We start from the raw sequence: 25258 nt of genomic DNA, 5'->3' as shown, positions 1-25258 counted from the left end.
TTCCAACTAGATAAAAGGAAAATATTTTTTCCTTGTGGGTGGTCAAAATCTAGAATGGATTTTTTCCAAGAGAGGTTGTGGGCTCCTCTAATCCTCACAAATATCCAAAACAATTTTGCTTTGGAAAGGAGGTTGTACTGGACACCCCCAGAAGTTCCTTCTAATCTATCCAGTTCTGTGCTTCTATGCATGTAAAATTGAAGACACAGCACTAATACTCCTTGAAAGCCATGATAATATTCTTCACCTAATTCTACCTGATTTTTAAAGCTGAAACTCCATGACAGAGATAACAAGCACAGCAATAATCCAGTTCCACAATTGAAGAGCCTGCAGTTACCAAAATAAGAACTCTGCCATTGGACAATTACCATTAATATAAAAACTCCTCTTCTTGGTAACCACTCAGTTATGACACTGAAGCTTAACAGTGTGGCAGCACAGCCCATTTAATCCACCAGAAGTTCCTGTCTGAATTGCCTTCTGTTTCACAATATGGATGAAGTCACGCTGCAATCCCTCCTATGACAGGAGCTGTAAAATCACATTGCTTCCTTCTACATAGCCACTTATATTAAAAAAAAATTAATTTCTTGGTTAGACTGAGTTCAAACTGGTTCAACATAATATGGTGGAAGGGTAGAAGAAATCAGGAAAGGAAAGGTGATGGCTTTAATGATTATTCGTTATATCTATATATACCTATCAGAAGGTCCTGGCCAGGCCAACTTGAGGACCTCTAGCGAAAGATGATCCACAAGGCACAGCTCTCTCATTTCCTCTCATAAAATGGAAGAACTCTATTAGAAAATGGTGCCATTCACTGCACAATAATGTTCTCAAAAAAGCAGCTGAGATAGTACCAGTGTTTGCATCAGAAAGTATAAATGTTAAACACGAAGTATAAATGTTTCAGTTTATTGTCCATGTGTAAGAAAATTCTGGCTTTTTTTGGCAAAGCCTGTCAGCTACCTAGATATGCATTTTCCAGATCTATTGACAAAAAATCCCCTTGGAAAATAGTAGTGGAATGTGTTAGAGGTGTTAAAAAACTGTATCTTAAAACAGGGTATGGCTTTCCAAGGATAAATAAAACTGACAACTAGAAAAGATTTATTTTAGATTGCTTCACACTGGAGAATTCTTTTTAAAAAAGGAAAGTACACAAGGTCTGTCTTTCCTCTTTCTGCAACTATTTTAATACCACCATTCTGTTCTTTATCTAACACAGCAATGCAGTGGCTTCAAGAGAAATATCAAATCACAATTACGTTCCTTCCAGAATACTATGCTGTTAACAGAGTAACTGTTAAACAGAACCCTTGCATTTAGATGTGCTTCTAATGTAGATTTACATGATGACAGCACCAGTATCACAGTGAGAGCTGACAAGCCTGGCAATTATTGTCAGATCCGAGACAGAACGCTCACCAGCTACTTCAGAGTATGACACCAAAATCCAACAACAAGCCTAAGTGGCTCATTAAAATCATCCTCCTGACTCTAAACTTGTCAGTAATGCTGTTAGTTCCCAAAAACAAACTGCCATTCTGTTTCTGTTCTGTGACACAAGGACCAGACAAAAACTGGCAGAAAACTTATTGTTTGGTTTGTATCTTCTTAGCACTCAATTGGTTGCAATATTTTCGTCTTCTGAAAGGCAACTGGGTATCCCCATTTCCCTATCCTTACTGCGCCTTTGAGCAATAACTGCAACATCTCTTCACATCACTCATCAGCTAAATTAATTGTCCAGACAGCTTTTAAATTGAAGAAAAAATTAGGTCAACACTTATTCTACTGTCCCCTTTCATACCAGTTAAAGTAACAATTAAACAGCTGAGTTATTTAGGGAAGCAAGAAGTACCCAACAAAATTCAGGAAACAGAAGAAAACATACTAAAGTTTCATCAAAATAAAGATGGGGATTGACTGGGAAGTGCCTGACAGGGAACCAGGGAAAGGGAGATGAAAAGTTAATGAGAAGCTCAGATTGGGATCCTGGAAAAGAATGAGACAAAAAGGGACAGGTGATGGGAAAAAGTCAGATGGAAGAAATGCGATAGCTGAGCTCACTGTACAAAAGTACAAAGTTTGCCAATATTTATTGCAGGGGTTTGGTCTGCTGAACATCTGAGGCCATTGCATAATTGCTATGAGTTCTGACAGACTCAGAGCTGATCCTCAGAGCACAGTGCTGTGCCAGCCTGAACTGAGCTGCCACCCTGCACAGGGCTTTGAGAGCTCGACCAAGGTGACAGGGTTTGATGGCTTCTGAAAAAGCACAACTTACATAATAGGCACCTTCCTATTCAAAGTGACAGATTAGTTTCCTTTCTTTAAAATTATATTTTGAAAATAGAAAGATATCTACATCTCTCTAAGGATCCAGCACATCCCATAACTTCTAAGATCTAACGTTTCCATCACCACACACCTTTAAATGAAATTAAAAGACTAATAATACCTACAATACAATAAAGTTGTTTGTTTGTTACAAAACCCCCAAACCCACACAGTGGGCAAGACCTTATTTTCTTCTTTCCTCTCTTCCATTTTAACAACTATGCCATAATTACCATTTTTACTTACAATAATTTCATTAACATCATGAAAAGCTCATTCTTTACAGCTTCCTTTTCATTAGTGAACACACAGCCAGGAAGATTAAAAAGAAACTTTGCTGCTGCTCCTTCCATGTTTACCCAGAAAATAAGATAACTTTCTTCTAGTATTATGAGCCACTATTCTATGTTACATTTTGGAAGTTCATTAAATCCTATCTAACTGGGTTTCCAAGCATGTCCCTATAATGAGAAATAACAAGTCCATTTGACATTACCAGTAAAAGCACCTCCCAGCACCAGGCACTCACTGGGCACAATCTCACCTGCAGAGAAACTGCAGTGGAAGGTAACTTCAAATTAAACTTGAGCTATTCAGGTCAAAACAAGAATTCTGATACCAAAAATGTTAATCCTTTACTCCTTAAAAGTGTTAACTCTGTGCATCTCCATGCACTCTGCACAGCCTGCCAGGTGACATACAGGCCAGAAAGACTTTATTAATTATTATGTTAAGTTCTGAGACTATTGAGAAAAACCACAGAGAAAGGCTCAGATGGATTCCTGAAATAAAATTACCACATTCAGACCTTTACTGGCCTACCCTGACTGAAAAGAAAAAAATCAGTGCTGTCAGTAATAGATGTGGAAATGTAATTAGACAAGGATCACTTCTAGGACTGCAACACCTGTACACAATAAATTGAGCTTAAGTTAATTCAGAAAATCAACTTGTAAGAATTATTCTTAAAGCAAAGAAAGACTGACGGTAATAGCATAATCATAAACCTGCATCTTTGCTAAGCATCTCTGGGAGGGCACTGAGCACTGCTCACATGAAAGGGAAGCTCAGACTCCCACACAGCTGCCAAGTGACTGCCCAGGGCATGTGGCTGCTCTGTGCCCACCCCACTGCTGCTTCCTGATGGATGGGCTGGGAATGTCACTGGGCAGCAGGGGACAGCAGGAACAAACTGCGTCTCTCAGCAGCAGTGCCTCATTACACCAGTGTGGAGTCCAGAGAGGTATTAAAGAAGTGTCCCTTTGCTTGTGACAGGATGCAGGCTCAGCTCCATTCCTGAATGCCTCTTGCACAGACTACAGAACAGGCATTCACAAATCTCCCATCAACTCTAAGCATGTATCAGAAGGAATCAACTGAAATCTGCTCCATCAACCACAATTTAATTTAGATCAAAACAGCCAATGCTTGAAGAGCAAAGAACATAAAAGACACCACTGTTTGGCCTGCTCTGTAAAGGGCTTTGAACTCAGACTTCTGTCGTTTTACTGAAACAAACACACACTTCAGATAACGAACTCAGGGCTCAGCATCTTCCAGATTTATGAGAAATCGTTTCAGCTTAGGGAGATTGCAAAACTCACACCAGCCTCAGCAAAACACAATGAAAATAAAGAATTAATACAGTTATATTAGCCCTAGGAAGTCCTGTGCCAAGTCACACAAGCACACAATCTTAACTGCTATGGGTGAGACTTTGACCAAAAAGTAGACCTTGAATACCACTTTCATAAGCAATTAAATTTCTTTGGACCCAAAGCTATTACTTCCCCCGCATCCCTAGAGTAGGGGGTGTTCCTGGATTTCCTGGGTCTCTGCACCTGCCTGTGCAACATCCCCAAGCCCCTCAGTCCCAGCCCTAGGAGATGCAGGGTTTGGCTGGGCAGTGCTTGAGCACCTCCAGCCCTCACTGTGCCCTCGGCAGCAGCAGGAGTTGGTGTTGCAGCAGCACAAACCAGAGAGCACATCCACAGGAAGCCACTGACACAAAGAGCTACACCTACATCAGGGGCTATTATCAGAAAAGAATATAATCCTACATGTTTTATGTTTTCCATTATTCCAGTGACAGTTTTTTCTGTAATATGTATTGGATCTCATCTAAACACCCTGGATCTTGACCTATTAGTGGCAGTAAGTACTGGCAGTAAAAAGAAATGAGTATTTGTTTTATAAACTGTTGGGGTATCCTAAATACATTTAACTTTTGGAGTTAATTCTTCATATCATCTGACAGACTTTTTTTCATTCTAAGACAGTATGTTATTTTCAGGGATAAGGATATAATCAGAGAGCATCCTTCTCGCTAAACAGTACAGTGATAGCAGTGACAGCAAAGACTTTGAAATCAAACTTGGCAATCAGTACTCTTTTTATATTTAATCAACTTTTATGACTAAACGCAAAGCTGTATCTATGACCAACCTGTAAGCACAGGGCTCTACTCTAAATTAAAAATTAAAAAAAACCACCAGGAAATGTACTGGAAGACGAACATAATAAATGTGAGAAGCTGAATCCTTCTTTGCATTCCTTCTATTTTAAGCAATCTCTATGTGTAAAACATAGAAGGATTAACTTCTATTAAACAATGAAACTTTAGGAAACAGACAGAAGAATTTCTGAAAGGAGAACCCATTTCTCCAAAGGCCATTAATCACTATCAGCTTAAAAAATAAGATGTAACAACAACCATTTAAGAAATTATGTGAGTAGTTTCCAAAGTTACTATTTGTATTAATTTTCCCCTTTTTCATTCCAACAGTCACAAAAAACCTGTTATGAGAAATCTCCTCAAAGAGAAAGTCAAGAACTCAAGAAAATGTGGATAAATAACAAGTGCAATTAGCCTTGCCTCCTCTGTCTGTGCTTTTCAGTAGGTTTTGATTGCATGACCACATGCAGAACCTCTCTTTATTTTGACTGACCCAGGAACAGCCACTCAGATTTTCATTACCATTTGTGGCTCAGTGCTCAGTTTGTAGGGCTTAGTTCACTAAAAATTTCTCAAACCTTACCATAAAGGTAGATATTTCCCATTCCTAATGGCATTCTACACAACACTGAGCATCCAAGTGCTTGAAACTGACAGTATTTTTATGAAAATTCATACAAGACGAGAGATATGCTACCTTGGTTTTACAGGGAGATTTAAGTATAAAAAGTGTGCACTAATTCTGTGTGGCTAAGTTGTAGTATCTCCATAATATTAACAGGAAAGCTGGAAGGCCACAGCTCTCTCTGAGGGAGCACCACAATTTCTGTTTCTGAGGAGTGGCTCTCCCTCTTTCTGGAAGTCCCACTCCCTTTTCACTGGAGAGCACTGGGATATGCAAGGAATGGGATTTACAGCCTCATTACCATAGGGTGACCACAACCTAAGGGTCTTATCAGAGCCCTTAGAGAAAAAGCAGCCTGGACTGGGAACAGTGGATTTTCCCCAGTTCTTGGATGTTTGCCTTTGCCACCCTGCTTATACCTCTAGAACAGTTGTAATTTACCAGTTATCCCTACAGTATATCCACAGTCATGTGGCCAGAAGTTGAAGAAGAAACAGGTCTTTAATAATCTTAAATATTTTAACTTCACCTTAACACCTCATGTAAAATTAAATATCTGTCCATTTGCCAGGCTTACTACTGAGTTTTTAAATGAAGATGTATTTTTATTCCTGTTTGTTTATCAACCATTGCCTCTTCTCCAGCCAGATGCAACAATGCAGAATAATTAGATTTGGCAGGCCAAGTACTGGCTATCCACTGCTGCAGCCACAGTGTTTGTCCTCTGTCACTCCAGTCCCAAGGATTTAGTCCACTTGTGCTACACTGATCCATGTAACACTGATTTTCTACCCCTCCCACCTGTGAAACTTTCTGATACCCACTCCTCTTAGAAAACAGATATAATTTTGTTTATATTATATGTTTATATATTTGTTTATTTTGTATTTTCACATAATATATATGTGAAAATAACAGTAATTATTAAGAATTATAATTACTCTATGTTAGTTACCTCTTTCTCTCTGTGTCTTAAGGATAGAAACAACAGAAAGTGACATAAATCAGGCTAAGACTGAAGGACACTTCTTGATACCACATGGACCACAGTGCCATGCAGGCTGCCAAAAGGACAGATGTTCTTTGCTTTTCTACTTAAAAAAAAAATTCTGTCTTCTATGAAATGAAATCCAAACTGTCTTTTTAGTTCCAATAAATACCCACTAGGGATGATCAGTCTTTTCCCTTCTAAGCTCTATCATTGCACACCACCTTGCTCACTCACTCCAAAAAGCCAGATTGCTGCTCTCCCCTAGCCCTTATCCCTCCCTCCTAATTTTATGTTCTTTAAAAACCAAATCAAGCTGCCGTGTTTTCCCCAAATACATCTTTGGAATACCAAAATCAAACCACACTACCACTTGCCTCTATTTCAAATACAATTCTGTAACATCACCAGACTTGGACCAGCCCAGGTGAATCTCTCCAGTGAGAGATGAAGAAACTCTCAAACTTCTGTTCGATTTTTTGATTAAAACCTTCTTTCCTTGACTTAACGCAATTCAGTGTTGAGTGTGTTTACAGCACAGAGGAGTTTGAAATTATCTGCAGGTCAGCCACTGGTTTCCCCTGAGTAAATTCTGTTTCCTTGTTGGTTTTTCCCAGCTGCTATTAAACCAGCATTCAATAAAATCAAATTCCCATGTTTTAATATCACACAGGTACTTTACACATGTACTGTAACACTGTCTGCAGCATGCACACTGGATACTGTTCTAACAGACAAGAGCTCTTTGTTAACTACAAACCAGCTAATACTTGAAAACTTTAATCTAAAAAAACCCCTCCAAATCTTCTCATAATTTGCTATGAATGTCAGTATCAGTAATACAACTACTCTGTTTTATTTACCAAAACAAAAGAGCAAATTATAACCCCCCATATCAATGACTAAATAAAATTTCCCTACAAAGCAAGAAATTATAAAATACCCTGCATGTAGTTTGTCACAGTAGGACCTGCAAAGGACACCAGAAGGTGACTTACATTTAATTCTGTCTTTACTTTTAAAATCTATTAAAATCTATCCATCTCCATGGTAACTCAAAGCATATATTCCTCCCACACAGTTTGATTGACAGTTTACAGTTTTTGTTTTACAGTCAACCTTTTGTTTGTTTGAAAATACATAAAAACTGTCTAGTTGATCCTAATAATCTTAAATGATACCATAAATCTGTATGTGGCAGTAAATGAAAGGTACTGCATATATGGCTCCTTGTTATACTGCTGTTTAAACCAAATAAACTGCCATAAAATCCTGTGGTCTTCAAAGCAAAGTAATTTGAAAATCAATTATAATAATTTTTCAGATTTTAATGGTAAAAGACTAGCTTACAAACTAACCTTATTTTACTCTCCTAAAAACTTACACCTACTTTTAATTCCTTAAAGCTCAGAGTCTTCACAAATCACTATGAGAGACTGACTGCATTAAATTTCTTAAAATTAAGGAAGGAAAAAATAATAATTATGGGAACCTGTTATAACCTTAAAATATGAAGCACTTGAACTGAACTTCAGTAAGTTAGTGCTAAGGGGAGAAGTACTGAAATAGATTGCATTTTATAGCAGGAACCTAATAAATATAAAGTGTAATTTCTACACGAGTACTGCTCTTCCAAGGAAGAAATGTAGAGAGAGGTCATGACATCCACTAAAGACCTCCAAGAGACAATTGCTAATAAATTGATGTAAATTCAAGTCCCAGTTTCTAAGAGCATGAGAAGGGCTTCTACTCAACTTTCCAACACACCTAAGCAATGTAAAAGACTCTGATTTTAACTACAAAACCCTCTAATTGTCTAAGATAATGAGCAGATATAAATCACACTGTGACACTTTTACATTGAGGTCTTTATTCTGGTCCCCCACAATTGAAGAAAGATGTGACAGACAGGAGCAGGTCCAGAGGAGGGGCAAAAAGATGATCCAAGGGCTGGAGATCCTGCACTGTGAGGAAAGACAAAAGCAGCTGGGTCCTCTCTCTCTGTGAAAGACATCTCAGGGCCATCTCATCCCAGCATTGCAGTACTAGCATTCCCTGACAAAGAGGATGGAGGCTCTCAGTCCGCAAGGAGACACAGGGAAAAGACAAGGGGCAACGGGCACAAGCTGCACCAGGAGAGTTTTCACTGGGTTAAGAGTTTTCACTGGATTTATGGTGCCAGATAATCTCATGTAGGATCCCTTTCTGACAAAAGGTTGGGCCAGATGATATTTCGAGATCACTTCCAACCTGGGACATTCCATGACTTATCTCCAGCTTCCCCCTCCTTCAGTAAAGATGGTGAATTATAAAAATATCCACCATTAGCATACAGTGCTGAAGTGTTCATCACTCTGCATTCTCCAAATCATTCTTCACACATCCATCACAACCCAATCAAGAAAAATCTCCAAGTATTTTCTAGTAATCAAGTAACAAATCTGCTAAAAGCCTCAGATTCAGTTGCTAAGCAATGAGATGATTTCTCAGTGCACTGCTCCCTTGGAGGAGCTGAAGAACTAGATGCTCCTGGAAGTGGAAATATTTACTCATAGTTACCCTGATATGCTGTGCAGAATTTAACAAGACTATCAGCTGCCTCAAACTCCTATCTGAGCTCCTGGTCACTCCATGAAGATTCATCCTTCACTCCAAACATAGAAAGATATAAAAATATCCATAACACTGCTGAACATTATTATCCAGAGTCGTGTCTGGTAAAGTGATAACTCAGAGTCTCTCTGTAAGTGTCAACTGAGGCCAGATGAGCTCTTCAGATTCTTTTAAAATGCCTCTTTCACAAACCTGAACAATCAGCCTAAAGGAATTTTCTACTTGCAGGTAACCTTGAAAATTACATGAAAATGAGAAAGGGGAAAGAGGGCCATGTATACAAGCAATGCTATTTCTGTACATCTGTCTTCGTACAAGTACCTCATCTTTCTAGGAGTTTGCTGGCACTGAACTCAAGAGTGTATGAAATATGCTCAGCCTCAACTTGAAGAAATTCTGTTCCTTGAAGGGAGACCTGCTGATGCAGACCTCAGATGCAGCACATTCATTTTAGGTCATGTCACATTCTTTTCTGTCTACATATTTTGGAAAATCCATCAGCAGTTCCATGTTTTATCAGATATAGAGCAAAGCACATCTCACTGAATAAAAATGTCTCATAGAACACTCATCATAAGAGTAAACTACCTTAGTGATTGAGTGAATGGCATTTTTCAACACAAGTTTTAACTAGTGCTTCAATTTAAGGACACCCAAAACCACCCAAATCACGTAGCTGCAATTGCACCAAGTCCTGCTATGCACTCTGTTCCTTAATAGGATCCCTCAGGAAATTTAGAAGGAGCCAATGGGAAATTGGTTTCACACTGAGCTGGCAAAAATTCCATCTATTCCCAACACCATTAGGTCTTAGTCCTGAAACTAGACAAGAAGTCACCCCACACATCCCCCGCTCCCCTTTGCATAAAAGTAGCAAATTAATATTATTGATCTGACCAAATTCTAAATTGGGCAATTATGTTTGGTCTCTCCACAGTCATCTGCTCTTTCAACAGAAATAGTCCTCACATCACATCTTAGACTCTGAGGAATTTTTTTTACAGTTAAAATAGCTACTGTGCACCAACAGTGAGTTTCAGTGATCTCCTTAGCTGACTTAACAACTCACAGGAGTCTTGTTTGACCTAATTAACAAAAGCTTACAGAGAACTTGCAGATCCTTTATTTAGAAGTAGTATAAAAATAACAAATCTTATCAACACATACAGTGTAAGAGAGAAAGTTAACAACCTTACTGGTATCACTTTGCTGTCTCTACAGAAGTCAGTACACTGGTCTGGGCAACTACTTGAGAGCTGTACACACCCATTTCACTGGAACAAATGCAATTTTGCATCTTTATCCACCTCTATGCCTAAACAAGTCTCCCCAAGGTTTGTTCTTGCTTTTCTGCTCCCTCTTCCTTGTCCCTTCAGAGTAGGCACAGGAATAGGCTCAGCTGCTTATAGTGGTACACTAACAACCTCACTTTTCCTTTCTCCTCCACTCCAAATTAAGTACAGTATTGGGGTAGGGAATCACTGGCAGTTTTTGCTTATAGCCTTTGCAATACTGGGAAACAATAAGTAAAACCCTCTTCTAAATTTCTTAGGCTTTCACAAAAGGACAGTTATTATGTCCAAATGAATCTAAAGAACAACAGAGGATTAGAGCCAGGCAAAACAATAACACAAGATGTTGGGTCTGTGCACCTACTGACGGAACTCTAACACATGAGTGTGTTACACACACTCACAAACACACACATCTGGCCAGTTGTGGTTAGCAGTAACTCTATCCACACTATCAGCAACTCCAGTGGCTACACAGTATGGATTTTAAACACTGAGATCCACACTCACACTGTGAACTCCCTCCTAATGATTTTTACAGTGGTAGTGAAAGGAGGAAAACCCAAACCAAGTAGGTCAAATAGAACAGTGGCGCCTTTTTGCCAGAAAGTAGCTACTAAATCTCATTGTTTCAGTGCTCATCTTAGAAGCCTGAATACAGGATACAGCCTAGCTACAGACAGATCAGAAAGCAAAGAACTGCTTTCCATTTTCCAGTGTCATGACACTGCATTGTCTGCACACAGATTACATATTCAAATAGGAGCAAGTTTACTCTTTTCGCAGAACCACAGAATGGTTTGGGTTGGAAGGGACTTTAAAGCTTATCCAGTTCCAGCCCCCTGCCATGGGTAGGGACACCTTCCACTATCCCAGGCTGCTCCAAGCCCTGTCCAACCTGGCCTTGGACACTTCCAGGGATGGGGCATCCATAGCTTCTCTGGGCAGCCTGTGCCAGGGCCTCCCCACCCTCAGAATAAAATTCTTCATCCTTGTAACTAAGTGTGAATCTCCCCTCTTTTTGTTTAAAACCATTACCCCCTTGTCCTAGCACTATGGGCCCTACTTAAGAAGTATGTCCCCAGAACCATAAAAGTAATATTATCTTTACTTCTCTATTAAATAATATTTCAGTTCCATTCCAAATTACTCAATTATAAAAAAATATTTTTAAGTAAGCATAGAATTTTTAACAAGGGTATCATTATTGCTAAAAACCTCCACCCAATATAAATAACAGATTCTGATAGTTTCCATCCCCCTACTATTTGTATCACTTTCCAATTGGAGAAAATCCTCTGGCATTTTCAAAGAACTTTCTGTTTTGTCAGCATTTAAAGGGTTATATGATCAGAATCCAGCTACTCAGAGCATAATGTGTTATGACAGCAAAGAACACATCATACATCTTTCTATTCCAAATTCATTTCAGGCACAGCCCTTTCTGTGTGAACTCATTATGGACAAATGCCTTTTCCTCCTCAGACTGACACTTGGCTTTCACCTTGATAGCAAAAATTACAAGAATATCACAGCCCTGTGCAGTGCAATGATCTCAGCCTAATCTTTCTAATATATATTTCTCAGACATCTAAACTAAAATTGCTGCACAACTCCTGTAACTCAAACCCATCCAAGCTTCCCCACAGTTTATTCCCAGTACTAGGACAGACTCTCTGTGGTCAGAAAAAAACAAGGAAAATTCCCAATATTTTACACCAACTAATTTTCTACAACTGTCTCAAAGCTGTACTTTACTTCACCCTTCCATTTCTCACTTTTCTCCTCTTCCCTCCAATTTTCTGTCAGCAGAGCTTCCTTATCTTGGAACAACATAACATCCCTCTCCAGGCAGTGTTTTAATCACTGCAGGCTTCCTGGGTATTACATCCTAACTCCTATTGTTTCACTGAGAGACAAATTCAAACCTTACAATGTACCTCAACAATACTACTAAGGTAATAGCTGGGAATTTTTTATTGAAACAAACTTGGTCGTTCAAACCATAATCCAAGTAGGGAGTTCACCAAAAAGCATGAGATGAACATTTGAGCCTATTTAGAGATGTTCAGAGAGGCTACCCACATGGTTTGGCAGCTGTCCCAGGGCAGTCCCAGTGACCAGTGAAGGGCCCTTTGCAGGCACTGACCTACTGAGAGTTTCTGTGCAACAACAGCACTTGAATTTCCCCTACAGTAACAAAGCTTTTCTACAAAGCTGACTAGGCACAGCAGCATGATAAATAACATTAATTACATTTCTTAGATGGTTCTTCTTACAGTTTGGGAATAATAAAAATTTCTGCTGGTGCTGATCCAACAACAAACAAGGATTTCCATTTAATCTTTCAATATATTTTAAGGTATGTCCTTACACAGCTTCCAGCCTGAACACCAAGGATAAAATCCAAATCCCAGCTCTGCCACAGACACCTCAGTGCATTTCCTCAGGCTTCCACAGCCCGTAAGTGGGACAAATGTCTGTTACCCACTTAACCGTCGTGTAACTTGTTCTAATGTCAGGAAGGCTGTGGTACTTTATCAGTGGCCTGTAGCTTAAGAAATCACTGAAGGTGGTCAACACTGGCAGCTTGGCCCAGGGAAGTTGGGGAGTCTCCATTCAGAAGGAACTCAAAACCTGACTGATGCAGTCCTGTCACCCCGGTCTTGCTGACCCTGCTTGAAAAGGCAGCTGATGATCTCAAGAAGTCCCTTCCAAACTAAACAATTCTGTGATTATTTCTATATTAGAACATTTTAATATTTTTATTTTTGGAAATAAATGCCCACGACACAAAACAATGTATTTTCTACTCAGAAACTCTGCCAATTTCTTCTTGTCATGGAGCAGATGCCTCCTTCCAAAGTTCTATGAAAACAGTAAATTCTTTCCCCTGTTATTTAAGAATACAATAACGTTTTGTGCAATGTTATAAGAAATATAATGAGCTACAATAGAAAGCAGTCCCAGAAAGAAAAATCACTAAATGAAAGTTTATAGCTAGAGCTTTCTCCCTCCTTCCCCTCAAGGAACTGGTGTTAACAATAAAAGAGAAATACATTAGAAGAAAGGAAGTTTAACTCATTTGTAGGTAAAATGATTCCCCTTTTTCCAATTTAATACCATTGCCAGTATTACTGTTGTCATTTTCAGCTGACACTGGGGAGAGAAGGAAAAAAAAATCTTACAGGAATAAAACAGAAAAGATTACTTTATTCCCATATACCAGAGCAGTAAGATGTGAAATGGAGAAAGGAGTACTGGGTGTAAAGTGGTATAACAAAGTGTACACACCATGTCCCCTGCCCTCCTCCATTAGATCAGATGCTCCTTCCCCAGAAAAGGCTTCCAGGGACATATGACCCCAGAGAAGAACTGGGACCAACAGAAATAAAACTAATTTCGTAAGAGTTGATTGCTTTTTTGAAGGCAGCACAGAACACACTTGGTTATGCTGGAGATGCACTAGACTCACTGCATGGGATCTTTCCTGGGTTTATTTCCTAGATATGTAACTACTGTCACTTTGAGTTTAAATGAGGAAACAAAGCTGCTGCAACTCTATGTGGAGCTAAAGGAAGCTCTACAGCTTCTAAAGGAAGGAGAGAAAGGAAATGCAGGCTTAGACCACCTACAGTTCTTGATCCTAATCCTACAGTTAAGGCTTGCAATTACTAAGCTAAAAGAGAGAAAATAAAAACCAGGAAAAAATACCTTCAAATGTTCAAGTTTTTTATCTGATGTTTCATGGGCTTTGGCTATTAAAATGTAAGACAAGAAGAAGGATGAAAGCAGAAGTAGGAGACATTATGTAGCAGCAACTGAAAATTATATAAAATAGATGTGTATAAAACTCAATACCCTTATCCTAGTGTTTATTTCTAATTTATGGAGGAACAATTGTACAAAACCTCCCACAGTTTGAGTTCTTCTTCTCTCAGATTCTAGACACCAAAACAAATACTTACAAACTGTGCTGAATAATTCTTTGATCCTTGATGGGACTTATAGAAGTCTTATATTATTTTTTACATATTTAATAACACTTTAAAATTGTTGGGTTATTTTTATAACAATGAAGCTTTCAGACCTGAAGGTAGAATTTCAGAACTGCTGAAATTTCCAATATAGCCCATTGACTCTCCCATGATCAGTGATTCTGCAGTTAGGGAACCCCCATTAAATACAAGGAATCCAGCAATTCTGATATTGATTCTGATTGTTTCTGGGTGGACAACACTTCTCCCAGGGTATTTGAGATGTGCAAAGAGGAGCACTGCTCTTACCACATACAGCTGTTTCCAGAGCACGGCCCATTCCTGCAGCGTCGCTGTCACTTCAGTCACCACAGAATCTTCAAGAGGAACAACTGTTTCATATTGCCTATAGAAAAAAGAAGGGGGAAATTAGGAAATGTAACCTGGAAAAGGTAGAGAAAGACATGTGTCTGCAAAGTAATTTGTAAAATGCTAGAACTTGAATTTATTCAATATAAGGGATAATATCTTAAGAGGATCACTTCGTCTGTTCTAAGACTGAAGCAACTTCAGAGTCACAGCAACTGTTTCTCCATTACATTCCGCAGATTAAGCTTATGTGAAGCATTTCCTAGTTACCTATTTAAAATACATAATTCCATTCTAATCAAGGTCAATGAAAAGTTTTCATTATTACAACATGATAAATAAACTTGCCTGTAAAGTGGGGTGCTTCACAATTTGGGTCCCTTCTCTAAGACAGTCCAATCCTTTTTTCCCCCTCCAATAATGTTGGCCAATACCAAAACTACCCAAAATACCTGCTATCTACTAAACTGTCCTATCCAGAAGGCCTTTTCAACATTGCAGATGAAACCTGAGTGATCCGTCTTTTAATCAAAAGAATTTGGCCCTTTCTGGCCAACATTTCCCAAAAGCATTAAAGGAGAACCACAAGGCTGATTTGGATTGTAAGGGACCTTAAAGCTCATCTCATTCCACCCTCCTGCCATAGCCAGAGACACCTTCCACTATCCCAGATTGCTCCAAACCCCATCCAACCTGCCCTTGGACACTTCCGGGGATGGAGCAGCCACGTCCTCCCTGGGCAAACTGTGCCAATGTTTCACTACCCTCAGCATAAAACATGTCTTCCTTAAATCTGAAACCATCACCCCTCGTCCAGTTCCTACAGACCCTGCCAAAAGGCCTGTCCCCATCATCTTACAAGCCCCCTTTAGATACTGAAAGGCCACAGACAGCTCTGCCCAGAACTTTCTCTCCCCTCCAAGCTGAACAACCCCATCTCTCCCAGCCTGTCCTCACATGGGAGGAGCTCCAGCCCCATGGACAGTCTCTGTATGTCTCTAGGGATGTTTGGGAAGGGCAGGTGGCAGCAAGCAGGTGGCTGTGGGATGTTCAGCCACCTGCCAGGTTAAACACATGCTCTCTTATTTTGCAAATGCTTATAGTGACACTTGGAGTATTCTTAAATACAGAATTTTTTACCAAAACATGAAATAACCATGACCCTCTGGTTCAGAGCTGCATTTCATTCTGTCGCATCAATGGTTTACTAGGCTTTAATACTTAAACAGTACATCATTTTTCCTAGTAAGTACCTAAATATCCTGAACTGGTTGCCCTTCACAACCCTAAACTAACATCAAGTACTTATTAACTACAGATCACAGGAAACTGCTCCTTCCCCTAAAGAGAATACACATTAGGACTGGTTATCCTATGCGATATATGTCATTTTATTACACCGCAAAATTATGAAGCATCAGTATTCCAGCTGCCCTTAAAACCTTTACTGAGGCCTTTTGGGAACAAACACAATTCAAGACTATCAGAAGTCACTTGGTTTTCTGCAGGTACTTCACTAAGTGCCATTTAATACATTTTATCTTCCACATTTAATTTGTTGCCTCGGGTCACTATCTGAAATGCTGCACTTATAAATCTCCCTACAGCAGCTTTATCTAGAACATGCAAGTAAAAGCAGCCATGAATACACAAGATAATGATGTCAGGAGTCTCAGTCAATCTCAGAAGAAACTTTGGAAGTTCCAGAGGCCCCACTCAGTAACTTCTCTGCCATGTCACTGCCAGCAGTGCTGCTCACATGAACTGAAATAAATCTACCACCAGCAACATGTGAGCTACAAACAAAGAGAAGGGCAGAAGTTTTCAGCAGTGAACTTCAGTCACTCTTTGGGTGAGGTGGGGAGGGCTGGATCCCTTTGAAAAGGTTCAAGGTGACACAACTACCTGTCAGCTATGACTCTGAAAATCTGTAGCTAAATGAGCACTCTGCTGACTGGTAACATAACAATCAGGAAAATACAGAATTTTTCCAGTGAGAGAACAAGCAGAAATGTAAGAATGTAAGTAGAGTTCTTTAAATGATTGTGTTTCAGATGATACCTCTGAAGTTGCAATTTTATGAGCAAAAGCAAACAAGGGTAACCAGACCTGATTCTTGCCATATTAAAAACAAACAACCCCCCCTCACCAAATTCTGTAGAATTACATTTCATTTTCAAACACTCATACACAAAAAAAATACAATGAACTAAAATGTCTCTGTAAGTTTCAATAATTGTTTGTTTCCCTTCAGAACAACTGTGGCTTCTTAGAAAGAAGGAAAAATACTCACCCTCTGTTACTGACAATTGCCTTTTTCAAGTGAATATAATTTGCAGGAAATATCCCCTGCAAGAGAAAAAAATCTGTTGTTAGAAAAATACATTAGCATTTATTAGCATTGGTAACCTAAACCACAATAAGTAACTGCCAACACATCTATTACAAAACCCCCAAACAACCACTGTGTCAAAGCTGCCCATCCAAACTCAACATTCAAATCAGTAACTATTGACTGTTGCAGTCTGTCTTAGACCAGGACACCACACTGGACCAAACCTCCACTTGGAAAGATCAGAAAAGCAGCTATTTTGCAGTTTGCAGCACAGCACCAGCAGCTCCCAGAGCAGGCCTGTGTCAGGATGCTGCATTAGGGGTGACACAGACAGAGGTTTAAAAAGACAAATTAAACAAAGACTAAAAGCCCACCATCAAATTTGCATTGAGCTCACTATGGACAGAAGTATTCTATTACTTGCATTCCCTGGAGCTATGTTTTCCTCCCTCCTTCCAAGTAAAAGCTGTTCAAACCCACTTGGGATACTTCTGGTTATTTGCCTTTTACTGTTCCCATGAGGGCTGGACTCTGACCTTGCCTGTGCCAGTGTGCTTTTGTGTGTTGAGACATGGGGAAAAGAAGTAATTTAATCCAACCTTTTCCCAGTGTTCCACAATCTCCGTAAAGCACATGGCCTTGAATGCTCACAAGAAAGTCTGTCAGTGGGTAAGAACTGCAACCTGCACTTCAGTGGGAAATACAAAAGCAGCATTGGAAATCTTTGGATTAAAAACCAGCTGACAGCCTGTGACAAAATGTCAGAAACCGAGTGTGGGTTTTCAATTTTTAGAGCTTTAAAACTATACAATTTAGGAAGAAAAATTTGGAGGGTGGTGGGCAGGGCTGAAAGAACACTACGTAAAGAGGATTCCAAATACTAAGATAAATTCCTTCTTTTTCACAGGCAAGATTAAAATTACAGAAGGAGAAAAGCTAAATCTAAGAGGAATGGCTTCATCAGGAAAACCGTAAATGTGTTTGCTTTCAGCCACATGAAAACCCAGGAAAGGAAGAAATGATATTTCAGTTTCTTGTTTGGTTCACTTCCAGTTAATGCTGCTTATTTCTGGTATCTAAGAAAGCAGGGAAGGTTTGAAGGGCTCTCCTATCAAAACTGACCATGTACACAAGTAGAGGCACCAACACATACAGTGACTGCACATGTTTCATTAAAAGAGTATTATAGTCATGACAATGTAATACAGGTAATGTTATGTTCCATAATACAGGTAAACATGAGGAATTTGGTACTCTTCTCTCTTTAAATATAAGCAATATTTAAACCAACATATAATGAAGTGAAGCTCACATAGAAGCACCTATTGGCATGTTTGGATACAAACATTTGCAAAAACTTAGAAGCACTCACAAAAAAAAAAAAAACAATCACACCAGAACAGTCAAAAAAGTTCCCAAAGAGCAAATATGACAGGAAAAAATGGAAAATAACCAAATACTATGGCTAAACTGTAAAAATCTGAAAAAACCCCAAAACCCAACTTACAAAATCCTTTTTCAACATATCTTTTTCAAAGTTGGCTTAGATTAATAATTCAACTTCATGTGTTCTTTAAAAATGCTGCATTAAAGCAATGCAATATCACCCACCTATGCTTTTCTTAGGGAAGGAAGGTGGAGAGGATCAAATTGGATGAGATTTATAAATGTTGAAAAAATGTTATATGTCAGGAAGGTTTCTGATCCTTTGAGTGATTAACGAGTATCACTCAATTTATAAAGAAACCCAATCCTCCCACAGGAAGTTAGAGAAGGAAAATGAAAAGTTTACTGGGTTGCAACAGCAAAATAGATTTAATCTCCCACTAGATTAAAAAATGTATTCACACTTACCTTGACATTGGGCTTCTTAATGGAAACACCTCTGTACCAACCTGAAACCAGATAAAACACATTATTATTATGTGTGGAACTGCTGTCTTTACACAGAAGCAAACTGACTAAAACTATGCAGCTGCTGAGATCATCTCAAAAACCAGCTGTGCCTCACACAGGTCACATTTTTAAAAGACTTTTTTGTTAGGGTTCTTTTTAAAATTGTTTTTATTTTGCTTTGCAATGATGAGAAACACTTAACCTGGAATGCTCTTGTTTCTTCCCACCAGGAATAAAAGCAGCTTAGTTAGTTCCTGTACTAACAAACATTAGTCAGTGTGGCAAAAATTCATTCAGCACTCAGGGAAAAGTCTGCACTGAACACTTCTCTTCCAGGCTGGCTCATGAGTTTTGTTGCAGTGTTTATCTTGACAAAATCTCCAGACTTCAGAAACCTGTAAAAGCCATTATCATACATTTCTAATGTGGTTTAAACAAATATAAATTCTTTGCATGTGTCTGGTCTTACGTATGTCTGACTAGAGAACAGGCTTCAGGATCTAATTTACAAACCCCATTATTATTCTTGTATTCCCCCATCAGGAAACAGCTCCAGACAGGACAATAAATGAGGAGTAAAACACAAAGCTGCTAGGGCTGCAAGTTAAACAGAAGAACCTAGTTCCTGCTACTTCATACAGGTGGCAGTGATTGCATCCTCACTGCAGGATTCAACCTGGAAAAAAGCAGCCGAAAACCTCCCGCAGCTGAGGAGCGGAAAAGGAGCACCCTGGAGCTGGAACAGCCCCAGCAGTATGGGGGGATGGTGAGTGCCACTTCTGGGAAGGGGGCCTGGCCATCCAAAATTCCTGAGCAAACCTGGCCAGGCCCAGCTCCAACCCAGGTTCAGCCTTCAAGGGTCATTATCAGCTGCAGCCAGTGTCAGACAGGCATGGCCAAAAGCCAACACTTCCACATCAGCTAAATCCACTTGCCATAAAAAGTTCTCTCATTTTCCCAGAAACTTCCTACTTATTCCCCCTCCTTACTTAAAATTGCACCAGCAAAACCTGTCAGTAATTAGCTATGGGAAATAGAGAAGACGAGAACAAGGTAACTGGGTATTTTGTCTCTCTCAGAAAAAGGACTTCAGATTTGGCTGAATTATGACAAGAGCCTCATTGAGAGGCTCAGATGTAGGGAAGAAGGCCTTGAATTTGTTTTAAAGACAGCCTGATAGTCTTGAATTTTTATTTTGTTTTAAAAAAGGCATATCAGACAATATAAAATAAAATAACTGACAAATTCAAGACAACTGCAAACCTTATTATGGAAAAAATTAAAATCCATCTACTTCATCACACAAATTTCTCATGAACATAGGATATAACACAAAGATTTGTTTTCCTGTGAAATAGTTGATTATCTTTTAAAAATTACTGTTGTTTTGAGTCTATTTTAGTTGATCAAACTTCAGTGCAATCATATAAATATAAACAAATGTGCACAAACAACACAGACAGATCCTTAAGGAGTGGTTTCTAGAACTCCACACAACTGTGCCCACACCTGCTTTTGAGCAACAGATGCTGCATATTTTTAAGGTCACAGAAAAAAATAAATGCATTTATCCTGTGATTCACTGTTACTAATATTAAATACAGTCTGTACCTCAGAAACAACCAGACATTTAAGCTCTAAGACAAACAGAATAACAAACTTCTTGGTAAATGGGGAAAAAAAGGGGTTTTATCCAAGTTTGTGAATAGACCTGTAAAAGAACAAAACCCAGTAAAGAGGGTAACCATCAATAACTTAAATCTGCAGGGTAGTAAATGAAATATATTTCCAAAAACTATCTCATTTCTGAGGGTTTTTTTCTTCATTTCAAAACAAATTCTCAAAGCTTACAAGCTGTGTGTTTACAGAGTAGTGAAACAGGCAGGGAAGGACCCTGAGAAATCACCCAGCTCATCCAAGCTTTGTCTCTAAATGTCTCCTCACATTTAGTCTGGTTTAAACAGTGTCCAACAATTTATTATCAGGACTGAATAACAGCATTCCTTGTCTGTGGAAAATGATCTCTTCTGTAAACCTAGATTCCAAGGTATTTCTGCACCAAATCCCAAGGAAACTGTATTTCTGCTACTCCCCACAGACCAGTTTGAAAGCAGTGGTGTTGCACTGGCACCTTTTTAGAAGAAATTTCTTCCACAGATCAACACTGGCCAGCAAAACTGCATGTAACACTGAAATTGTGGTATAATACTTGAAAATCTGGCATATTTATGTCAAGTGGAGATGGCAAATCCTCACTGGACAATCTATTTCAGTGGTTCAGACAACATACATACACTTCATAACCTGAACTTTCTTTGATGCTATTTGAATTATTGATTCTTTTCTTTTGGACATTATGGAGAACTTGTTGTTGACTTCCTTTTTGTAGTTACCTTCATATATTTGAAAAGTAGTTCTATTTCCCTTTAATCTTATAAACTGTGCTCTCCAGATCTTAGTTGTTCTTTCTTTTAATTTTTCTTTTTTAATATGGTTAAGTCACCTTCCTCTATTTTCAGTTTCCTCCAACTCCGTGCAAGCAAGAGACAGCCAAAGAACCTCAGAGACAGCCAAAGAGCTCAGCAGAACCTGAAAGCCCTACATTGTAAAATGCACAACTAATTCTGTATCTCAAAGTAAAAGCTATGAGAAAAGGTACTATGCTTTTTTTTTTTAAAGGCACATTTAGAAAATTGCATCTGCATTGCATTATTCCCTAAAATGACCTAAACCTGCATTCTGGAATTAGTCTTAAATACATTAATATTGATGTAATCATTTATTTTAAAGAGCATTTGTTTTGGAGGATTTAATGACAGGAGTCATTAAATGCAGGCAGGTACTTCAGCTAACTGTGATCCCAACAAGCACCCCCTGGTTAGACACAACCCGACCAACAGGTTTAGATGTCATTGCACTGCAAATAATAAGTGCTAATATTTCAGAGTTATGGCATCCATTTATAACTGACATATGGCCTTTAGAGCGTATTGACTTCACAGAAATGGTGAAAAAGATGGGATTTAAAATCAAGAAGCGGAAAAACACAGCTATGAAGTGACAAGAATTTTGTGAATAAATTAATGTGAAACAATGATCGATCATGCCTTCAATGATGTTGGGAGCTTGGATAGCTGACCTGAATCAGCCAAAGGGATAGTCCACATCATTTGCTATAAGAAAACCGAAAGTTAGTTTATCTGAAGTGCCATTCCAAAACTACCTGTACCTACGGAAATCCACAGTGGGGGAAACTTGAAGTCACATTAGAGAATCTGCAAACTGTTGGACAAAGACTGAAAATCTATCTTTGCAAAAGCGTGTCACACTCACGAGTCTCAGCAATAGTGCAGCCCTACTTAAATTGCAGAAGGAGCTCTGGGGCAGTCCTGCACATCTCAGTCTCTTCATTTCAGTGAATAGAAGAGCTACCGATGATTTTTTGATCTTTACTTGAAAGGGTCTTGAACAAAACAGGACATTCTTTCTAAAAGTCATCTCATAAGCTTTTTCAGATTTCCATTTAATCCACAGGAGGTCTGCCACATGGAAAAAGCTCACCCCTTTAGAGGACTCCCTGACAGAAAAGCAAAATTGAAAGATATTGATCTCTTTTTGAGAAAAATAAAGATCAAGTATCAGGGTTAAATAAAGAATCATGAGCTGCAGACTGCAGGAAAAAATAAATTCCGCATATAATTTCTTGGTAAACAAAGTTCTGTAAACAAATTACGTAAGTACTTATGGTAAATCCTAAAGGTAAAGTTCATTTTTAAATAAAGTACTGCCAGTAGAATCTGCTACAGAAGTTGAGCATTCCTTGTCCTACAAAAATAAGTGTACTTGGCAGTAACATGAGTAACCCTCAAACCTGGAGCAAAGCTGTCTTTTGCATATACAAACCAACTAACAATTGCTTTTACCTTGTAATCTGCATGTGACCTGCTGTGCAGAGCTAAGGCACCCAGAGTGACCCAGGAGAGGGACAGGAGCAGTGCTCAGCAAAAGCTTCCCAATGCCAAGAGCATTCTGTCCTGAGCTTGCTGCTCCGGAGTGCCGGGCAGGAGGAGCGGCAGATAAACCCTGGCCCAGCCTTCCAGCACCACGTCAGGGAGCAGCCTCGTGCCAGCACAGCCACAGGAATATGCTGATAACGCTGCCAGAGATGCCACAACAAAAGGCAAAGAGAGATGGGATGGGTTTTGTCTTGGCATTAGCCAGAGGGCTGTCAAGAAGGCACTCCTGTGCTCGGAAAGATGACTTTCAGTAATGGGCAAGATCTGCCGCAGCAGAGGTGTGGGTCCAAGAGGCTTCAATTCCATAGGCAAATTCCACAAAAGGCAAAGAAGGAAAAAAAGGATGAAGAGAGGGGAAAAAGCAAACAGAAAAGGGGATATCTCAGTGGAGACATCCTCCTCAGGACAAACACAAACTACTGGGAAGGAGTCATTTTAACCCACGCAGCTCCTGACTCAGGTGGAAAGAAACCTGCAGGGCTCCCACAGCACTGACAGCCTGAAGTGGGATTCCTCCCTCATCTGTATGGCACAACTTGGAAGTGTGGCAAAGGCACCGCTTCTCAAGCACATTGAATTAATGAAGAATTTAAAAAAACCCAATTGCAAGTTTTATCTGCTGCTTAAGTGTCCCGAATACCAGAAACACTTATTTTGACCATGCCATCCCTGCTGGAATAACAGTGGAAAACTTTAAATATATATTAGGCATGGTTTTAGAACACAGTTATTAACGTACACGCGTGAAAATGGTGTAGATAAATACTTGTGTGTACAGCAGAATTTGCACGGGTAAGATAATATTCTTTTAACTGGTGCTTCAGGCATCAGCGAGTGTTTCCATTCTTCACTGAATATACAAAATCCTCAAGGTAATAATTACAGTTACTGAAGTTACAGCATTTTCAATCTAAAGAAAATGGCCCTCTAGCAATAAAAACAAATGGACAAAACAGACATTTTCAATTTACTCTGAATGCCACCAGTTACTGACAGCTACTGCCTGTGGCAGGGCAATAGCCATGTGACTTCAACAACAGGGCTCTTTAGAATGCACAGTGCAAATGTGTATTTCAAACCAGAAGTGTGCTCACGCTTTGCCACTTGACAAAAGAAAACTCCATCTTTCAGTGCCACACTATTGCCATGCTGCTCAAGGCATAGCAGGCAGAGCAGAGAACTCCACTTGGTGTTTCAGTTCTCCCTCACTGCTAAGATCCTAAGTGGAAGGGCTCAGAGGGGGGGAAAGCTGAGAATGACAAGCACAGGTCCAACTGGTGTCCTGATGAACAAGAGTGAGACCAGTCAAGGATCTGGGAGTCCTTTGTGCAAGCAGCAACTACAGACCCACCCTGGTAACAACACCACAAGCTTGACAGATGGTTCATGTTTGGTGGAAACACGGGTGGAGCCTTTGGTAGCTTCAGAGGAAAGGCAGGCGCCAAGTCCAAGGGTTTGAATCACTGGGATAGTGGGCAGTGGGAGGCCTTTGTCAGACTTAGGCAGGATTAAAAAACAGTGATTTAGATATGTGTGGTCTGGTATGAAGGCACACACAGGAGCAGGCACAGAAATCTGTGAAAATCCAAAAGTTCCAATTTCAAGCATGGGAACGAGATCCATATTAACAAAGACAACTGTATTTCACTGCATTTCATTTAAAAATGCATAGACAACCATGATATTTTTACATGTATTATCAATTGGTATTCATATTTATTAACCTTAGAGACAAATATGTGTGTCTGTGTGTGTGTATGCACCTACATTTGTTTCTTTCCTCTGCAAGTATCTATAAAACGTAGCTGCAGTGATACACAAAATCTTGAAATAGGAAATTCCCTCCTTTCATTCAATTGCTCTAAAAGCAGGGGCTGCTTCTTACACCAGTCACTACAGAAGAGCACTTGTTCTTTTGTAATACAAATACAGCTATTCAGTAAGTTATTATGATTAAAATAAGCACATTCAGAAGTACAGCTACTATCTGAAACTTTGTCAGCCTTCTTCAGTGAGTCTCCAGAATCATACTTCACATCACTAAAAGTTTTTGTGTATGTGAATCTTTTCAGACAGCAAAATCCCTGCTGCAGACAATTATGCATAAACTATTCCAAGAAGTGAAGCTGAAACAGCAATGGAACTTCTGTGACTATCACAGCAGTGACCCTTATTTCATGTGGGTTAACATTATTTTATCCAGTCTGTCTAAACAAAAGAATCCCCAGCAAATAATGCAGAAGTAGAAGATGCTGTTAAACAACCACTTAGACAAGAATGCTTAAAAAGCAACTGCTTTTTTTTTTCTTCCTTTTAAGAGCCTACTTTGCACATTTAGTGTGCTTT

The 25258-nt window shown here is 39.3% G+C and overlaps 1 protein-coding gene across 10 annotated transcripts in view; it reads right to left on the bottom strand.

The window, feature by feature from the left end:
• The window catches only part of DOCK3 (dedicator of cytokinesis 3), a 184152-nt gene that overhangs the window by 137483 nt on the left and 21411 nt on the right, over positions 1-25258 (bottom strand). For all 10 annotated transcript variants that reach the window (XM_085072932.1, XM_085072929.1, XM_085072930.1 and 7 more), the window contains exons 3-5: positions 18855-18895; positions 16959-17014; positions 14606-14702 (exon numbers count right to left, since the gene is read on the bottom strand). In XM_085072932.1, the coding sequence (XP_084929058.1) occupies positions 14606-14702; positions 16959-17014; positions 18855-18895 (194 nt within the window). The remainder of the gene's footprint in view (positions 1-14605; positions 14703-16958; positions 17015-18854; positions 18896-25258) is intronic.

This window comes from Lichenostomus cassidix, chromosome 12, assembly GCF_008360975.1.
Source record: "Lichenostomus cassidix isolate B80296 chromosome 12, HeHo_3.0, whole genome shotgun sequence".
Taxonomy (NCBI): Eukaryota; Metazoa; Chordata; class Aves; order Passeriformes; family Meliphagidae; genus Lichenostomus; species Lichenostomus cassidix.
The sequence above is the reverse complement of the archived record's forward strand: the minus strand, read 5'-3'. Positions and strand labels throughout refer to the sequence as shown.